The sequence below is a fragment of the Apodemus sylvaticus genome, chromosome 15 (assembly GCF_947179515.1).
Source record: "Apodemus sylvaticus chromosome 15, mApoSyl1.1, whole genome shotgun sequence".
Taxonomy (NCBI): domain Eukaryota; kingdom Metazoa; phylum Chordata; class Mammalia; order Rodentia; family Muridae; genus Apodemus; species Apodemus sylvaticus.
The window spans coordinates 21481443-21496390 of record NC_067486.1 but is presented as its reverse complement, the minus strand read 5'-3'; the positions used below and the strand labels follow the sequence as shown (position 1 = coordinate 21496390).

Here is a 14948-nt window from a genome sequence, read left to right as displayed (position 1 = left end):
TAACAGAGAAATTCACAATTCCATTAATAGAATTTTCTCTTAGTTATCTTAAATTGTTCTTTTTCAGTCATTATTCAATCTTTTGGAATTTAGAAGATTAGTTCTGAATTACAAGCCTCCATCAAATGCTCAAGATTTACCCCGAAACCAAAAGGTAAAATTATAAAAGATTTTGAAAGCCAAGTATTATGGTCCTTATGTTCTTTTCTAAGTATTTCGGAAGGTCTTCGTCATTAAATCTGAAACTGTTCAAATTTTAAGGTTATGCCATTTATCTCTCTTACGGTAACTTCCTATCCCTATCCCTTTTCTAGATCACAAATGTGAAGTTTCTCCTTCTGTGTGTCACAGTAGCAGAGCAGTCCTGTATGCTCAGGTTAGGACCCGTTCCCTCTCAGGTGTCAAATGAGAATACGTTCACAGGTGACGTGCTTCATTTAGGTCTTTCCTTAATTGACTCAGTACTCTCATCAGCATCAGCATTTCTTCTCACCTGATCATCCAGAAAATCCTTTTAAACTGGGCGGTGTGCTCTTTGCCCGGGCAAACCTATCCCTCCTGTATTGGAAGTTTGTGTTGGGCAGTTGAGGTTGACTTAAGAGAACAGACTCCCCGGGGTCTGATTGCTTGGGTTTTAGCTATGGCCCTAAAGCAAGTCACGCTTCTTTCTGGGATTTCCTTCTTTGTAGTGTAGACAGTAGCGGTAATAGAGGTCTGGGCAGATTAAACAATAAACGGAAAACTGTCTATTTCACAGTATTCTCGGCTAGTTTTTAAAAGACAGTTTTAATTTTTATAAATCTCCTGAATTTAATTTTAATAAAAATTGGACTGATTTGTATGCATACATTTCTACTCCATGAGTAAAAATTCTTACTCCATGAGCAGGGGGCTGATGTAGTTTGGTGCAGGTATCAAGTATCCTCCAGTAAGGAGCCGGTGGCCTTAAGGACACGAGCTGTAGTGACAAAGTACATTCAGTTTTAGGTTTCAGTGATGTACTGAACTTCGTGTGACCCACGGTTACAGCGATAAATTATTTAGTTACATTTTCCTTTTAGTGTTTAATTTTTAAAACCATTTTTTTCTGCAAATACATGAAATATTTATAATGTACACCAGAGGAAATAATGCCTGAAATAAAGCCAACTTTCAAGCTGTAATTTCTGGGTTGGGTCAGTCTAAAGAACAACTTTTTAAAGGGGAATCAGGACAATTTGTCAACTCCATGCTGCTGGAGAAATTAAGCCAAGCTCTTCAAGTGTAACCATTTTGAAGGGAAGTTCTGGACCGCTTCCTGTCCGTATCACATTGGTAGCATCGATTCTTGCTTCTCAAGTCCCCGTAGAAGGTGTGCATAATTTATATGCCATTAGTTAGAATTACTTGCAACTGTAGATGTGTGTGTGTGTGTGTGTGTTGTGTTTATCTTTTATTTCTTTCATTTTACTATGATATAAAACTCCAGTCTCTTATTTTTCACAGTTTGAATAAAACCAAGTACATTGTGTAACTTTATTTAAAAACTAGTCATTCTCGGGGTTTCTATATCAGAGCTAATTGTGAGGTCTTTTGGGTACTCAGCACGTGCTAGAGGAGTGTGTCCTGAGCACACACTGAAGGAGCACCTTCAGTATCCTGCAGGCGTGTGGCATGAGTGCATGCACACTAAGCTACAGGAGTACAAATGAGCCCACCGAGAGAAGTTTATTTCTTGCAGTGGAAGGAGAGTTACCATTTCTGTTCTTTGAAAGATTCTTATGCAGAAAACCAGTGTCATGATTATGGTGAATTGTCAGTCATAGATTTATGCTAATTTGAGATAATGAAAGATATCTTTTTTGTTTTAAAGGCTTCCATATAACATTAGCCATGTTCTTTAAATAGTCAATTTACATTGAACTCATGACATGTTATTACATTGAACTTAAAGACCAATTAAAATACAGAATATACCTGGCATTGATTTAATCTTATTACAGAGATGTCATTTGCATGCACTGGTGAAATGATCTTTTTAAGAAAATAAAGCTTCCTGCAAACTTTGCAGACATTTTCAATAAGAGGTAGGATGCCTTAAAAGGCAGTTCATATTTTAGATAAAGGTTAGTATAGAATTGTATACCGTTACTTTAACCCTTGGTAAGTTTCGTGTATAGGATACTTAGTATCTGAAAACTGACGGAATTCTTTTAGCTGACAATATTCTAAGGCCCCCAAAGCTTTTATAAAAGAATGAAAGTGTATGTCTTCACAAGAATTTTCACATTATTTTAAGCAGCAGCAGAACAGCATCTTGGATAAAATTGTTGTATTTAAACTACAGTGCGATACCACAGACTTGCGATATAGCTCATGCACAATACAAACCTGTGTACAAAAGGAAATAAAAGTAGTGTTGAAGTTTTTATGTGTACTTGGTTTTTCAAAATTTAGTCAACTAGAGTAGGTGCTCTGTTTTATTGCGTAATGTAATGCTTTTTGATAGTTGGGTTTTTCTAGCTGCAAGTATGAGCTCTGAGACAAATTTACTTTCTAAATAATCTTGGCAGAATGCCTTTTGATAATATTGCTTACATACTTATACTTTATAAGGGGTATCTTCATTTGTCATGGGTGGAATGATAGTGGAGAGATAGATGTCAGGAAACGGTATTTTGGGAAATCATTGTATAGATTAAATTTTATAGTATTTATACTTTTAAAAGATAACTTCTATAGTGCAGTTGTTAAGAGTTAAAAGTACTACAGGAAACGACTAAGTTTTCATGTACATGTTTTGTCTTTTATCTTATTACTGCCGATGGAACATATTAAATTTAAGTAAGTGTTATTTGGAGTTCTTTATGGGTCAGAAATATTACTTCACAATTAGTGATTGGCGTTATGTGAGAATGCCTCAGTGGCATATATAGTTTGGAGATTAAATAAATCTTTGAATTTCTACTTGTTTCTCAGGACTCCCCTTGTAGTGCATTGAGAGAATGGTTTCTATGTAGGTTTTATAACTTTGAAGTCAGTTATATAAAATTATCTAGGTTGATATTATTAAAGAAATACCAATTATGCAAACTAAAAACCTTCCCATATTTAATTGTATTTTAAGATTTATGCTAAAATTGCTGTTGCAAAAACTCTTATTATGAGAACTGAATTTCTGCCCTGAAGCATTACTAAAATAATTTCAAGAATGGCTTCTTTTTTGTTTTGCTTTAAAATAAATACTGACTTAAACCTTTTTTTCCCAGAAGTTTTGATATAATCAACCAGTTAGAATTGAGTACCTGCTTTATGTGGCCAGAGAGAAAAAGGGAGAGAGAGAGAGAGAGAGAGAGAGAGAGAGAGAGAGAGAGAGAAGATACATTGAAATCATTGAGAAGTTTGTAATCTTAATGAGAATAAAATTGAGATTTCAAGTTCGGGCTTGATCTAAGACTTTTGCTGACATTATACTTTAAATTGAAAAATCGCAGTAATTAAAATGTTATACTAAATCTTATAATTTCCAAAATAAATGTATAAAATACTTTTATTAATAAGTATAAGGCAGTATATATAAATTGGTATCAGTGTTTATTAGGACATTATATGTAAGGAATAGACAGAGCCTTAATATATTAGTTCAGTAATCAGGGTCATTGTACGACAAGTGGCGGTTGGTGCTCCTTATTCAAAGCACCCATTGCAGTAGCTCTGTTTGGAGGCTCTGTTGCCCTGGAGGGTCTGGAGAGCCCCTGCATGAGCAGGGTCCTTTGTTTCAGTGGCATTACTGGAGGACAGCACTCAGACGGTGCCTGGTGTGCTGAGCTCTCACTGAACATTGACCCTTCTTGTCCCCTTGTCAGTAGCAGCTGCACCCTGATGAATGGGAGATTATAATGAACAGACCTAAATGAGGTAGCTATTCTTGGCTGCGTAGTGACATAATTTGCTATGAATATGTGGCATTTATGCAGAAATTGTGAGGCTAGCTTGAGGTCCTCTGTCGTAGCTCTTAACTCCTCTGAGTCTTGAAGCTGATGCTCTTTTTCACTAGGATAGAGTCCCAGATTCGTCCTAATAGATGCCCTTGGCTTTCTGGTTCCTGTTGAAGTATCTATTGATCAGTGAAGAGGTCACTGATTTTATTGGGTTGCTTTTTTTTCCTTCTTTGTTCTTCTCTCCGCAGGAACATCGGAATTTGCCTTTTATGCGGGAACTGAGGTATCTGTTTGCACTTCTTGTTGGAACCAAGAGGAAATATGTTGATCCATCTAGAGCAGTTGAAATTCTGAAGGATGCCTTCAAATCAAATGACTCACAGCAGGTAGCCTCCTGTCTCTTAACTGCCTGTTTTCACTCCACCTTAGAAATCACCATCCTCTTTTCCAAGGGGGTCTGTTGAGTTAGGCTGGCATTACTAAACTTTAAGTTGAAGCCATTGAATTATTATTTTGTTATCTGGAAAAAAATCTAAATTAAGCAAAGAGTGAACAAATTGGAAGTAATAAGATAAGTGCACGGGTAATTTGTAGAACGATGAGAGTTGATGAAGAAAATCAATGAACAAAATAAAGAATATTCTTATAATTAAAAATTAGTTAAAATTTTATGTGTATTGGAGTTTGTGTTGCATGTATTCTGTGTCCCTGATGTGTCTGGAGGCTAGAAGAGGACATTAGATCTCCTGAGTCATTACAGATAGTTTAGAGTCACCATGTAGATGTTGGGAATTGATTCTGGGTCCTCTGCAAGAGTAGTCAGTATTCTTAACTTCTGAGTCATCTCTCCAGCCCCATAAGTCACAATTTAAACAAATTTGTGATAATCTAAATGCCAATATATCATATATGATTTTCTTGATCCTGATTTAGCTAATAGAGCATAGTTTTCCTTAATTACCTATAAAAGTACTGCTTGAGTTATTTTTCTTGCTTTCAATGGTAATCTCATAGTCCCCTTTTTATTAACATTTGGTATAATCAGTGTTTGAGATGATTTCTTCTAAAAGCAAATGGGGTCTATAAACCAACATTGCTAATTGAAAAGTCAGAAAGACCAAGAGCACGAGCAGGATCATACATGATTGTAGAAAATAATAAATATTGAAAGAGATGACAGCACTCATGTGCTCCAGTGCGTACACACGGAAGGCCCCAGAGCCCTTCCTGGGGGTAGTGAGGCTCCAGAGCCCTAAAAAGGCAAGTTTTGGTTTCTGTCTGTATTCTTGGGTGTCCTTGTCTCTCTTGTTCTGTGTCCCACATAGATGGTCATTCTTGGATTAGGGACCACTTTTATTTAAGTTGAGTTCACCATGAAGTTATTTTTGCAAAGATTCATCATCAGTTAAAGTTACTTTTTGAGGTTCTAAGTGAGTAACCGTTTTCTTTGGCTGCTTTTTTTTCCCAAGGTGATACAACTAGATTTTTGTACTGACAGACTAGATTTTAGTCTTGTTTTACTGTGTGACACTAGACATACGTACTCTTCCTAGACCGTAATAGCAATACTTTGTAGGTGAAATTGTTCATTCCATTGATTCATGGCAGAGTATATAACGAATTATTTTTATAAAATCATCTGTTACATTTGAGTGCGTATATTTCCTAAAACAGAACCTTGTGATTATAATACCTTTCCTAAACAGTCTTTATGTCCTGGTTAAATTATGAAAATGCATTGCATTTTATGAGACAGTCGCTTGACCCTTTTCTGAGTAGTGACTACTCGCAAGTGTTCCTTTAAAACAGCTAGTGTCTTTGCTCGTGGGATCAAGTACCAAGCAAGCTTTTTCTTTCCACAGCAAGATGTGAGTGAGTTTACCCACAAGTTGTTGGATTGGTTGGAAGATGCCTTCCAAATGAAAGCTGAAGAGGAGACGTAAGTCACTATGATGTTTAACAATGGGGAAGTCTGTTAGTGACAGTCATTTTGTTCTCTTGGTGCAGTACAAATATGCAACCCAGAGAGACTTTTGGGAGTCCCAGTATTAGTTGTATTATTAAAAGACAGTTTAGAAGGTGCGATAACAAATTTCAGGTAGCTATCAGTCTCTCCTGTCAGGTTTGATATAAGATCTAAAACTTAGTTCCTGAAAGTACTAATGTTGCAACCTTGTGTTTTTCCTACATTCAGGTTTTCTTGAGGGAGAAGGGGTTAGTTAGTTGGGCATAAGTTTAAAAATATTTTCCTGTGTATTAAAGTCTTTCTGTGAACCTGAGGGCAGAACAATTCCACCTCCAGATTCATTTTGCTCATCCTCCATCTAAACACAAATCCTTGACTGTTTTGTGTGTGTATATGGGCACTGGCACCTGCGAACCTGGGTCTTGGTTCTCAGGTGCCGGTCACTTGCTTCCTAAAAGGAAGATCTCTCATGGGCTTGGAGTTTGCTGAGCCTCCTGTGGCGACACTCCTGACCATTTGATCCTTTATTTTTTTCCATGATTTTTTATTTTAAGATTTGTTATTCTTATTTAATGTGTATGGGTGCTTTGCCTACTTGTATATATATGAAGCACATATGTCTGCATTGCCTGTGGAGGCCAGAAGAAGGCATCAGACTCCCCGGAATCAGAGTCCAAGGTGTTTTTAGTAACTGTGCATTCTAGGAACTAAATCCAGGTTCTCTGTAAGAGCAGCAAGCACCGTTAGCTGCTGTGCCATCTCTCCAGCTCCACCTTTGTGTATTTTCTTGAGACAACCACTTAGACTGCTACTAAAAGGCTCTCTTGTGAAATCTGCAGCATGCTTTCATCATTATGTAGAACATAGGTGGAAATCCAAGGCTCAAAATATTACTTCCTTCCATTTCTCTCTAAATAACTTTCTTCTCCTATTAATTTTTTTCTGTTTAAAATTTTTTTCAGCCACACTGTTTTGTAAAGACCAGGATAACATGATTTGTATATACAAATCAACTAATAATACTAAAAACAAAGTCCCAGTCCTTTAGTGTCTGTGGTGTCCCAGTCCATAGTGACCTCACCTTCGTGGTGTACTGTCACTGAAATACCTGTGATCCTCTAGCGCTGCCAATGCTGAGACGAGCTAAGGATGCTTTGTTTTAGATTTCAGAAGATTATTAGGAGCTGGGCGGTGGTGCCGCACGCCTTTGATCCTAGCACTTGGGAGGCAGAGACAGGTGGATTTCTGAGTTCCAGGCTAGCCTGGTCTACAGAGTGAGTTCCAGGACAGCCAGGGCTACACAGAGAAACCCTGTCTTGAAAAAACAAAACAACAACAACAAAAAAGATAATTAGGTCAATTCCATAGCGTGCACCAGCACAGATCCTTTGATGTTTGCACAATTTAATGTGATTCTGACTTGTTGTTTTCAGAATAATGGCCGAAATTTGGGGTAAAACATAAGCTGAAAACAAGCTCTAATGGCTTTAGATCTGCAGAAAGCCAGCACGTAAGAGTGAGATGCTTGTAGACCACTGTCTGTGAATTGACAGCACGCGCAGAGAAAGTTACCCAGAGCTTAATTGTACTTCATGCCCAAGTTCATCAGACAAGCTTCCCTCCGCAGTAGATTGTTATTACCTGGGTGGTGTGTTAAGACGTGAGATAATGGCGTGCTCAGCACTAAGTGGGAGAGCTAGACCACTCTTCAAGATTCTGTTCACGGTATACAAGGAGGAGGGGCACAGAGGGGACATCCACACTTTCTTACGTGGCGGAGCCTTTACACTCAAGAACTCAATGTGGCTGCTTATCTGCACAAGGTTGGGCCCAGCAGCATTTCATTGTGAATTTGATGTGAGAATTGAGGGACTTTGGGCACTTAACAGTTGTTAGGGACAGGGCATCATTTTCTCACTGTAGCATCTGATAATTTGCTCTTTTTTTTTTTTCCCAAAAAATAACCTTTTAGTCATGCTATGGCTGTAAACTGTAGTTATCCTTGGGGTTCACACAGAAAGATGCCTTGAATGTAGGAAGTGACTTATTAGGAGAAAGCCCTTTGGAGAATGAGAAGTAGAAAAGTAAAATTCATTATGTAAGTACGGAAAATTATATAAAAAACCTGAAATTAAAAAGAAAATAATCAATATTAGTGTTGCTAATAAAAACATACAACTGATTACAACAAAATGTGAAATTAATTTAGCACCAAGTCTGTAGTATTTGATGGAAAAAAGTAAACACTTTGCGAACTGTTTTCTGGTATAGGTATTTGAAAGCTGCTTTCTTTTTGGCTTGTGTAGAAGTTTAAGATATTGGCTGCCCTGTCATGGGGTGTCCCTTTCTGTCCAGCCAAACTCTTGCTGTATATTTTTCTCGGTACTGAGATCACCAGCAGGCAGCTGAACAGATTATAATAACCCCTTTCTGAATGAGTGTCTCTAGGAATATGTGTTGCTATGTAATTGCTAAGGCCTGTAAACCCTGTTCCCATGGTTGGTTTCTGTTTTAGTTTCATCTAAGCTATGTATCTAAAACTTCCTATGAAAGTTCAGCACTGAATCTTCTGTTGATGTTTCTGAGGCCTAAGTCCTAGCATCCTGTGACGATGCCTTTGCAGTAAAATTCTGCACTTACTTTGGGGTGTCCCAAGTCTTCAATATATTTCTTGATGCTGTATCTTTTGTCTTCTTAAGTGGCTTTTATGGGTATCAATGTTTTAAATGAATGTGTGTATACCATGTAAGGGGCCAATGCCTGTGTAGGTCAGAAGATATCGTTGAAGTCCTGAGCCTTGAGTTACAGGTTGTTGTTAGATTCCATGAGGAGGATGCTGGGAATCAAAGCTATGGCTTCTACAGGAACAGAAAAGGCATTCTTAAGAGCAGTCTTCAGCCTCTGATGCTACATCTTTTGCAGTGTCATATGCATACATACATTGGGTTCAGTCACACGCATACATACATTGTGTGTGTGTTTGTGTATATCCACCCCATTCCTTTTTTTAGGAAGTTATGATGGTTAGTTTTAAAGGTCAGCTCGGAACAACTTAGATTCCGCCGAGGAGAGCACCTTGGCTGAAGGATCTAGATCAGGTTGCTGGGTGGGCAGGTGTGGGAGCTCTTGTTCGTCAAGGTGGGAAGACCTACCCTGAATGTGAATGTGGGCAGCGCCGTAGCATGGACTATGCCTTAAACTGTGTAGCAGTGAAGAGAGCTGACGTAAGCAGGCGCCTGAGGGCAGTAGCTTTTCTGTGGTTCTGACTGTGGATACGACTGGAACAGCTATCTGAAGCTCCTGCCTTGGTCACTCTTCTGAAATGTTGGGCTGTTACTCAGGATTATAAGTCAAATAAACCTTTTCTATTATAAGCTTCTTTTTGTTTGGGTATTTTATTGCATCAAGAGAAATAAAGATAAAACAGAAGGCTTGAATTAAATTGTAGTGTTTTGATATCATCTTCCTGTTCGTTTACTCTTTGCCTTTTACATTTGCTGTTGTTCAAATGTCTTCCTCTGGTGACACCATGATTGGATTGTAGTGTTCCCAAGTGTGAGATCAATCCATGCCCGTGTTCCCTCAGAGTTTGTTCCTTTCTTAGGAAATCTCATGTTTCTTGCCCCGTATAAGCTAGTCTTCCAGTGCCCCAAAGTAGGTAAATATAAAGTTAAGTGTTGAGCTGTCACTACACCTCGGTGTAAATCATTGCTCTGCGAGGTTCTAGTACTGCGATGCTTACCCTGAAAGTCCTAGTTTTTCCTTTCAGGTAACCACCATAGAACGAATCTGAAGCACATTGCTTGATTACCTCTTATGTATTATAAACTTCCACTATCCAGTTTACTTAACCCTTCTTTTGCCTACTTTATATTACACTTCTTTGATCCTACTCATAGTTTTTAAACTAATGCCCAAGTTTATCTTTTTTCCAAAATGTTCAGAAAACAGGTTTTTTCCCCTTCCCAGTTTCTTGTTTATATCATTAGAAATATATCCTCATTTGCTTTTGAGTAGTTTTAAATTCTTTCTGGTGATGTTAAGCTGATTGGGATGCATGTGCTGTGCCCTTCATGAGGAGCATTCTCGGTTTTGCCAGGAAAGCCAGAGTGTAAGTCTGTAGAGGGAGTGTCCCTGCTTCTCCTTTAATGAGGAACTAGGCTGCTCTCCGACCATTCTACATGTATTATCTTTGAGGCAGAGCCATAAACACCTAGGGAGACACTCACCAGAGTTTTCCCAGTTATTGATTCACCTGCTGTAGACCATGGTGTTCTTCTGTTATAGCCTTTCTGTAATAACCTCATTCATACTCCCAATAATATTCTTAGTGTTTTCTCCAGAGCAGTTGCTTTTCCTTTGACTTTAGTGGTAAGCATTATTCGCTCTACCTTCCAACTTTTCATTTCTTCTTGATTTCCTTTTAGTTGTATTTCTCCTGTTTCTACTGAAGTGAGCACAGTCTGAGGGCCATTCTCCAAGGCTTAGAGTAAAGGGAATCAGGGAGGATGCAACCAGGACCACAGTAGACAGCTTCTGAGATCCCATACCAGGGCAAGCCATGGAATCCTTCAGAGCAGAGCAGAGCAGAGCAGAAGTCACACACGGTTGGAAGGAGTAATAAGTATTCAGAATTAGCATAGCCATTCGCTCCTAGTTGTTTCTACAATGTTACGAAGACAAACTCGTCAGCTAGGTCATTACTCTTTCTAAGAGTTAATTTGTGTGATTGGAAAGGAGAGAACGCTACAATATTGATTTTATACATGGATATGTCTATTCATATTAGTGATTATATCCAAAGAGTGAGAGTTTTCAATTTTTGGATGTTTGCTTCTATGTCAAATGAGTCTCCAGAAACTTTGATTGCCACAGTTTAGAAAAATATTTATTATAAAGCAGATTGTCAATATATGGGTCTAAGGATCTTGTTACCTGTGTCACACATTAAGCACGAACCTGATGGTTATTTCTCTTATTCAAGGAGAACTTCATAAGCAGTAATATTAATAATATTATTATTATCATTACAGATTGTCATTATGTCAAGTAGAAACAACTTGAGTTTATGAGATTTTAGCTGGTGGGGCTGTATAATTATGTGGATGACAACCCTCCCAAACTAGTAGAATGGACTAGAATGACTTCTACTATTTCCTTTCATGTCTCCATTGTATGAGTCAGGGTCCTTACTTGACTTACTCAGGACTGCAGAGCAACAGAAACCTCTGCAAGGCATAAACTCAGCACTCAGCACACAGTGTCAACCTGGCAGTGAAAATTAACACTAACTCTCAAGATTTCTGCCCAGCAAGGTCCTGTCCCATGTTTGCCTCTATTGTATTGACGAAACCAAGTTATATAACTTGCCTTATTATAGATTGAATTAGAACACTTCTTACCCTTAAGGCAGCTGAAATAAATGATACCAAGCAATGTGAAGTCAGGGTCTTTGTGCAATGTTAATATAAGAAATCATATAGCAGGCAAAGAACATATTGTGGTAGTTCTCAAAAACATTAAAAGTAGAGTCTTTAAATCTGCTTCCTAACTTGTGGGCATGTGTACTAGTGAATTGAAAATAGAGTCTGTAGGAGTACTTAAATACCCATGCTATAAAAGTTGTATACCCATTGACCAAATCTCTACTGATAAAGTGAGCAAAATGGTGTATTATCTAGCTTCCAGTAAACAGGTATTCTGGTGTTTCATGGATGACCTTGAAGTCACGTTAAGTGAAGTTAAATTAAGCATGGAATAGGCAAATACTAGGTTATTTACATATGAGGCATGGAGTTGTCACACTCACACACAGAAGCACATAGAGGATGGAATTGTTGTAAGGCCTGAGGGGGCCTTATATGGGTCTAAGGATCTTGTTACCTGTGTCACACATTAAGCAAGAACCTGATGGTTATTTCTCTTATTCAAGGAGAACTTCATAAGTGAATTTAAACACAAAATTAAGGAAATTTAATACAGTTGTGAATACAACTAAACATTTTATATAGACCAGGAAAAATAGTGTCTTTTAAAGATGCTTACTGTAAGTCCTAAAAAGATAATGTAAAGAATGCCGTCTTCCTTGATTCCTTCAAACAAAAAGGGAACTATCTCATGCTGAGCAGCTGGGGACAAGTATCTGACCATAGGAAAGGACACCCACACTGTGGGCCTCTGCTTTGTTTCCTCACTGGTGGCAGCTGCTGCTGTAGTTTCTATGACTTCTCTATGTAAATGTGGGAAAAGACTTAGCTTCTTTTCCAGAAACCTCTTTGTGTTAAACACTCTCTTCCCAATAAAACCAGTGTCATAGAGGCCTGAACATCTGAGGTGGAAATAGACAGCAGTAACAGGAAGAAGCTTGTGAGGGGAGCTAGCTTCCCTTCTGCGTTGGTCCCTTGCAGTAACTCATTCAGCCCTCATAACTATCCTGTGAGCTCAATTACTGTAATTATCCTTAGCTGGCAGGTGAAGAAATTGAAGAATAAATTTAAGAGCTGTGCCCGGGGTGACACAGTAAATAACAGAGCTGTGTGCGTGACATTCATGCAAATGATATCATCTCGCCATATATTGTTCCATGTAATGGTTACTTTTATGTTTTCTCAATTATTTAGAGATCTGAAAGTTATAAGCCTATTTATATCTTTTAAACATGCCGTAGGGATGAAGAGAAGCCAAAGAACCCTATGGTAGAGCTGTTCTATGGACGATTCCTAGCCATGGGAGTGCTTGAAGGTAAAGTTACCTGTTTGCTTTTATTACAAGTCGGGATGGTTCCTATTGGCCGCTTTGTATTTGACTGTGTTTGCTGATGCTCTGTATTTATAACTGGGTCTACTCTTCTAGTAGCTGCTGCTTTATTAATGGCCCTGCAAAGCATCCTCGGCATTTGGAGAGCTTCTGTCCCAGTGACCCAACTTTGCTCCTCTCAGGTCCTTTCTGTTCACATTCCCCTAACCCCTGGCATCCATCAAGATCATTCTTACAGATACCTTAATCTGCCCCTTGCCCACCCCGCTGACTGTTGTAAAACTCTTCACTGTCCCTCTCCTGATACCGAGACCCTGAGTGTTGCTGAGTATAGCTGTCACAAAAGGATAGTTGCAATGTTTCGTGTATAATGGTGAGGTAAAGGAAGAAACTCAGAAGTAAACTCATGTCCCTGCACTACAAAACTGCAAAACTATACAGTCTGATCTCCATTTCTTCAAGGGCTATTTTCATTTCCCTACTCACTGCAAGCCTAGCTTGTTTCTTTCTTTCCTCCCTTCCCTTTCCTTTCCTTCCCTTCCCTTCCCTTCCCTTCCCTTCCCTTCCCTTCCCTTCCCTTCCCTTCCCTTCCCTTCCCTTCCTTCCTTCCTTCCTTCCTTCCTTCCTTCCTTCCTTCCTTCCTTCCTTTCTTTCTTTCTTTCTTTCTTTCTTTTTCCTTGTCTTCTCATTCTCTGAGAAATACCTTTCTAATTTTCATGGAGTTATTTTGAAGCCTGCAACATCTGCCCAACACTCTGTATTGAACTCTAACATCTTAATTTCTTTTTAGAAAACTGTAATTCCCTCCACATGTGAGCAGCAGATTTCGTTAGCTCTCCTTACTCACGCCTTCACTATGTTCTTTCCGTCTTCCTCTTTAGAAACTGAGGATGTGGAAGCAGCATTCCTTCCTGCTCTCTGTCTGGCTCCCCTGCTCCTGAGTAGCCTTATTTCACTCCTCCCCTTTGAGCCCTCCACTTCTCTCTCTCTCTTGTACTTCACCTCAGTATTTCTATGTGTTCTCTACTTCATATTACAGAAATTAAACAGATAAGCACTATTTCCTACTCAAAATTATGTATGCCCCTTGTAGTGAGGAGAGGGTTTCAGCTGATTGCTCTATATTTTTTACACACCTTGGCTTAGTTGCTGCCTCCACAATTCTGAAAAAGGTGAAGTTATTGTAAATTTACTGATTTTCTACCTATGAGTAAATTCATTAAATCCAATTTAGTTCTCTTCGATCTAATAATGTATTAGGGATTGACTCTTAGTATTATTATTTGTCTTGCCTCTTCCTTAAAAACAAAGTTCTCTGGCCTCTGGGACACTACATTCAGTTTAGAAGGTGTGTGTGTGTGTGTGTGTGTATGTGTGTGTGTGTGTGTTTGTGTGTGTGTGTGTGTGTGTGTTTGTGTGTGTGTGTGTGTGTGTGCTTCTTATTGTATATGAAGGTAGGTTCCTCAGGGCCTGGTATAATCTCCCTTTCTTTTCTACAGTTCCCTTGGCAGTCATATTCACCACCATGATAACACACTATTAGGAAGCAAGGAGTTAGGGAATAGTCATACTCAATTCTTGAAATGGAAATCTCCTGGTCACTTTGAGTCAGTGACTTTTACTGCTGCAGAACAGAGAAGAAAAGTAGTCTGAGACTTATGCATTCAGTCCCTAGAAACCATCCATTGTCCATGGGAGGAATATGGGACTCTCTTATCTTCAGTTTCCTGTCTTCAGTTTCAGTGCTGTCTGCATCCTGTCTACAACCCAGCCACATAGCCCTGTCTATGCTTCATTTTGTATATTAAGAGTGTGTGTGTGTGTGTTTCTGTGTGTATGTATGGTTCTACCAAAGGAAGCCACAGGGCTTCTCATTCTATAGCTTCATGGATATGAATATTCTGTATTTCTGTTTTACTGAATACAATTAAAGCAGGACTGGAAGACGTTATAAATATTGAACCCCCCACCTAACTATCTTACATCTCCAAGATGTTCTTATCTTTCTTTGGTCCTTAAGCATGCCAAGTTTTGGAGTCTTAATATTATGACTTTGCTGTTCCTTAACCAAGAGTACTCTACATCCCAACCATCTGGCCTAGATACCTTCTACTCACTCATCAAGTTCAAATCTCAGTTCAAATGTCAACTTCCTGTGGGAGTCTTCACTGCCCTACTGTCTGTTCCTAACACTAGGTTAGCTCTTTTATACTCTCTTATTCATAACAATTGTCTTACTGAATCATTAGTTGGCTTATGACAAATGGGTGTCTGTGATGTCTTACACACACACACACACACACACA

General features: G+C 38.7%; 1 protein-coding gene across 5 annotated transcripts in view; it reads left to right on the top strand.

Annotated features, from left to right (window-relative positions):
- Window positions 1–14948, top strand: part of Usp25 (ubiquitin specific peptidase 25) — a 107283-nt gene that overhangs the window by 45870 nt on the left and 46465 nt on the right. For all 5 annotated transcript variants that reach the window (XM_052159002.1, XM_052159006.1, XM_052159003.1 and 2 more), the window contains 4 exons: window positions 68–154; window positions 4169–4306; window positions 5783–5859; window positions 12554–12627. In XM_052159002.1, coding sequence (XP_052014962.1) covers window positions 68–154; window positions 4169–4306; window positions 5783–5859; window positions 12554–12627 — 376 coding nt within the window. The remainder of the gene's footprint in view (window positions 1–67; window positions 155–4168; window positions 4307–5782; window positions 5860–12553; window positions 12628–14948) is intronic.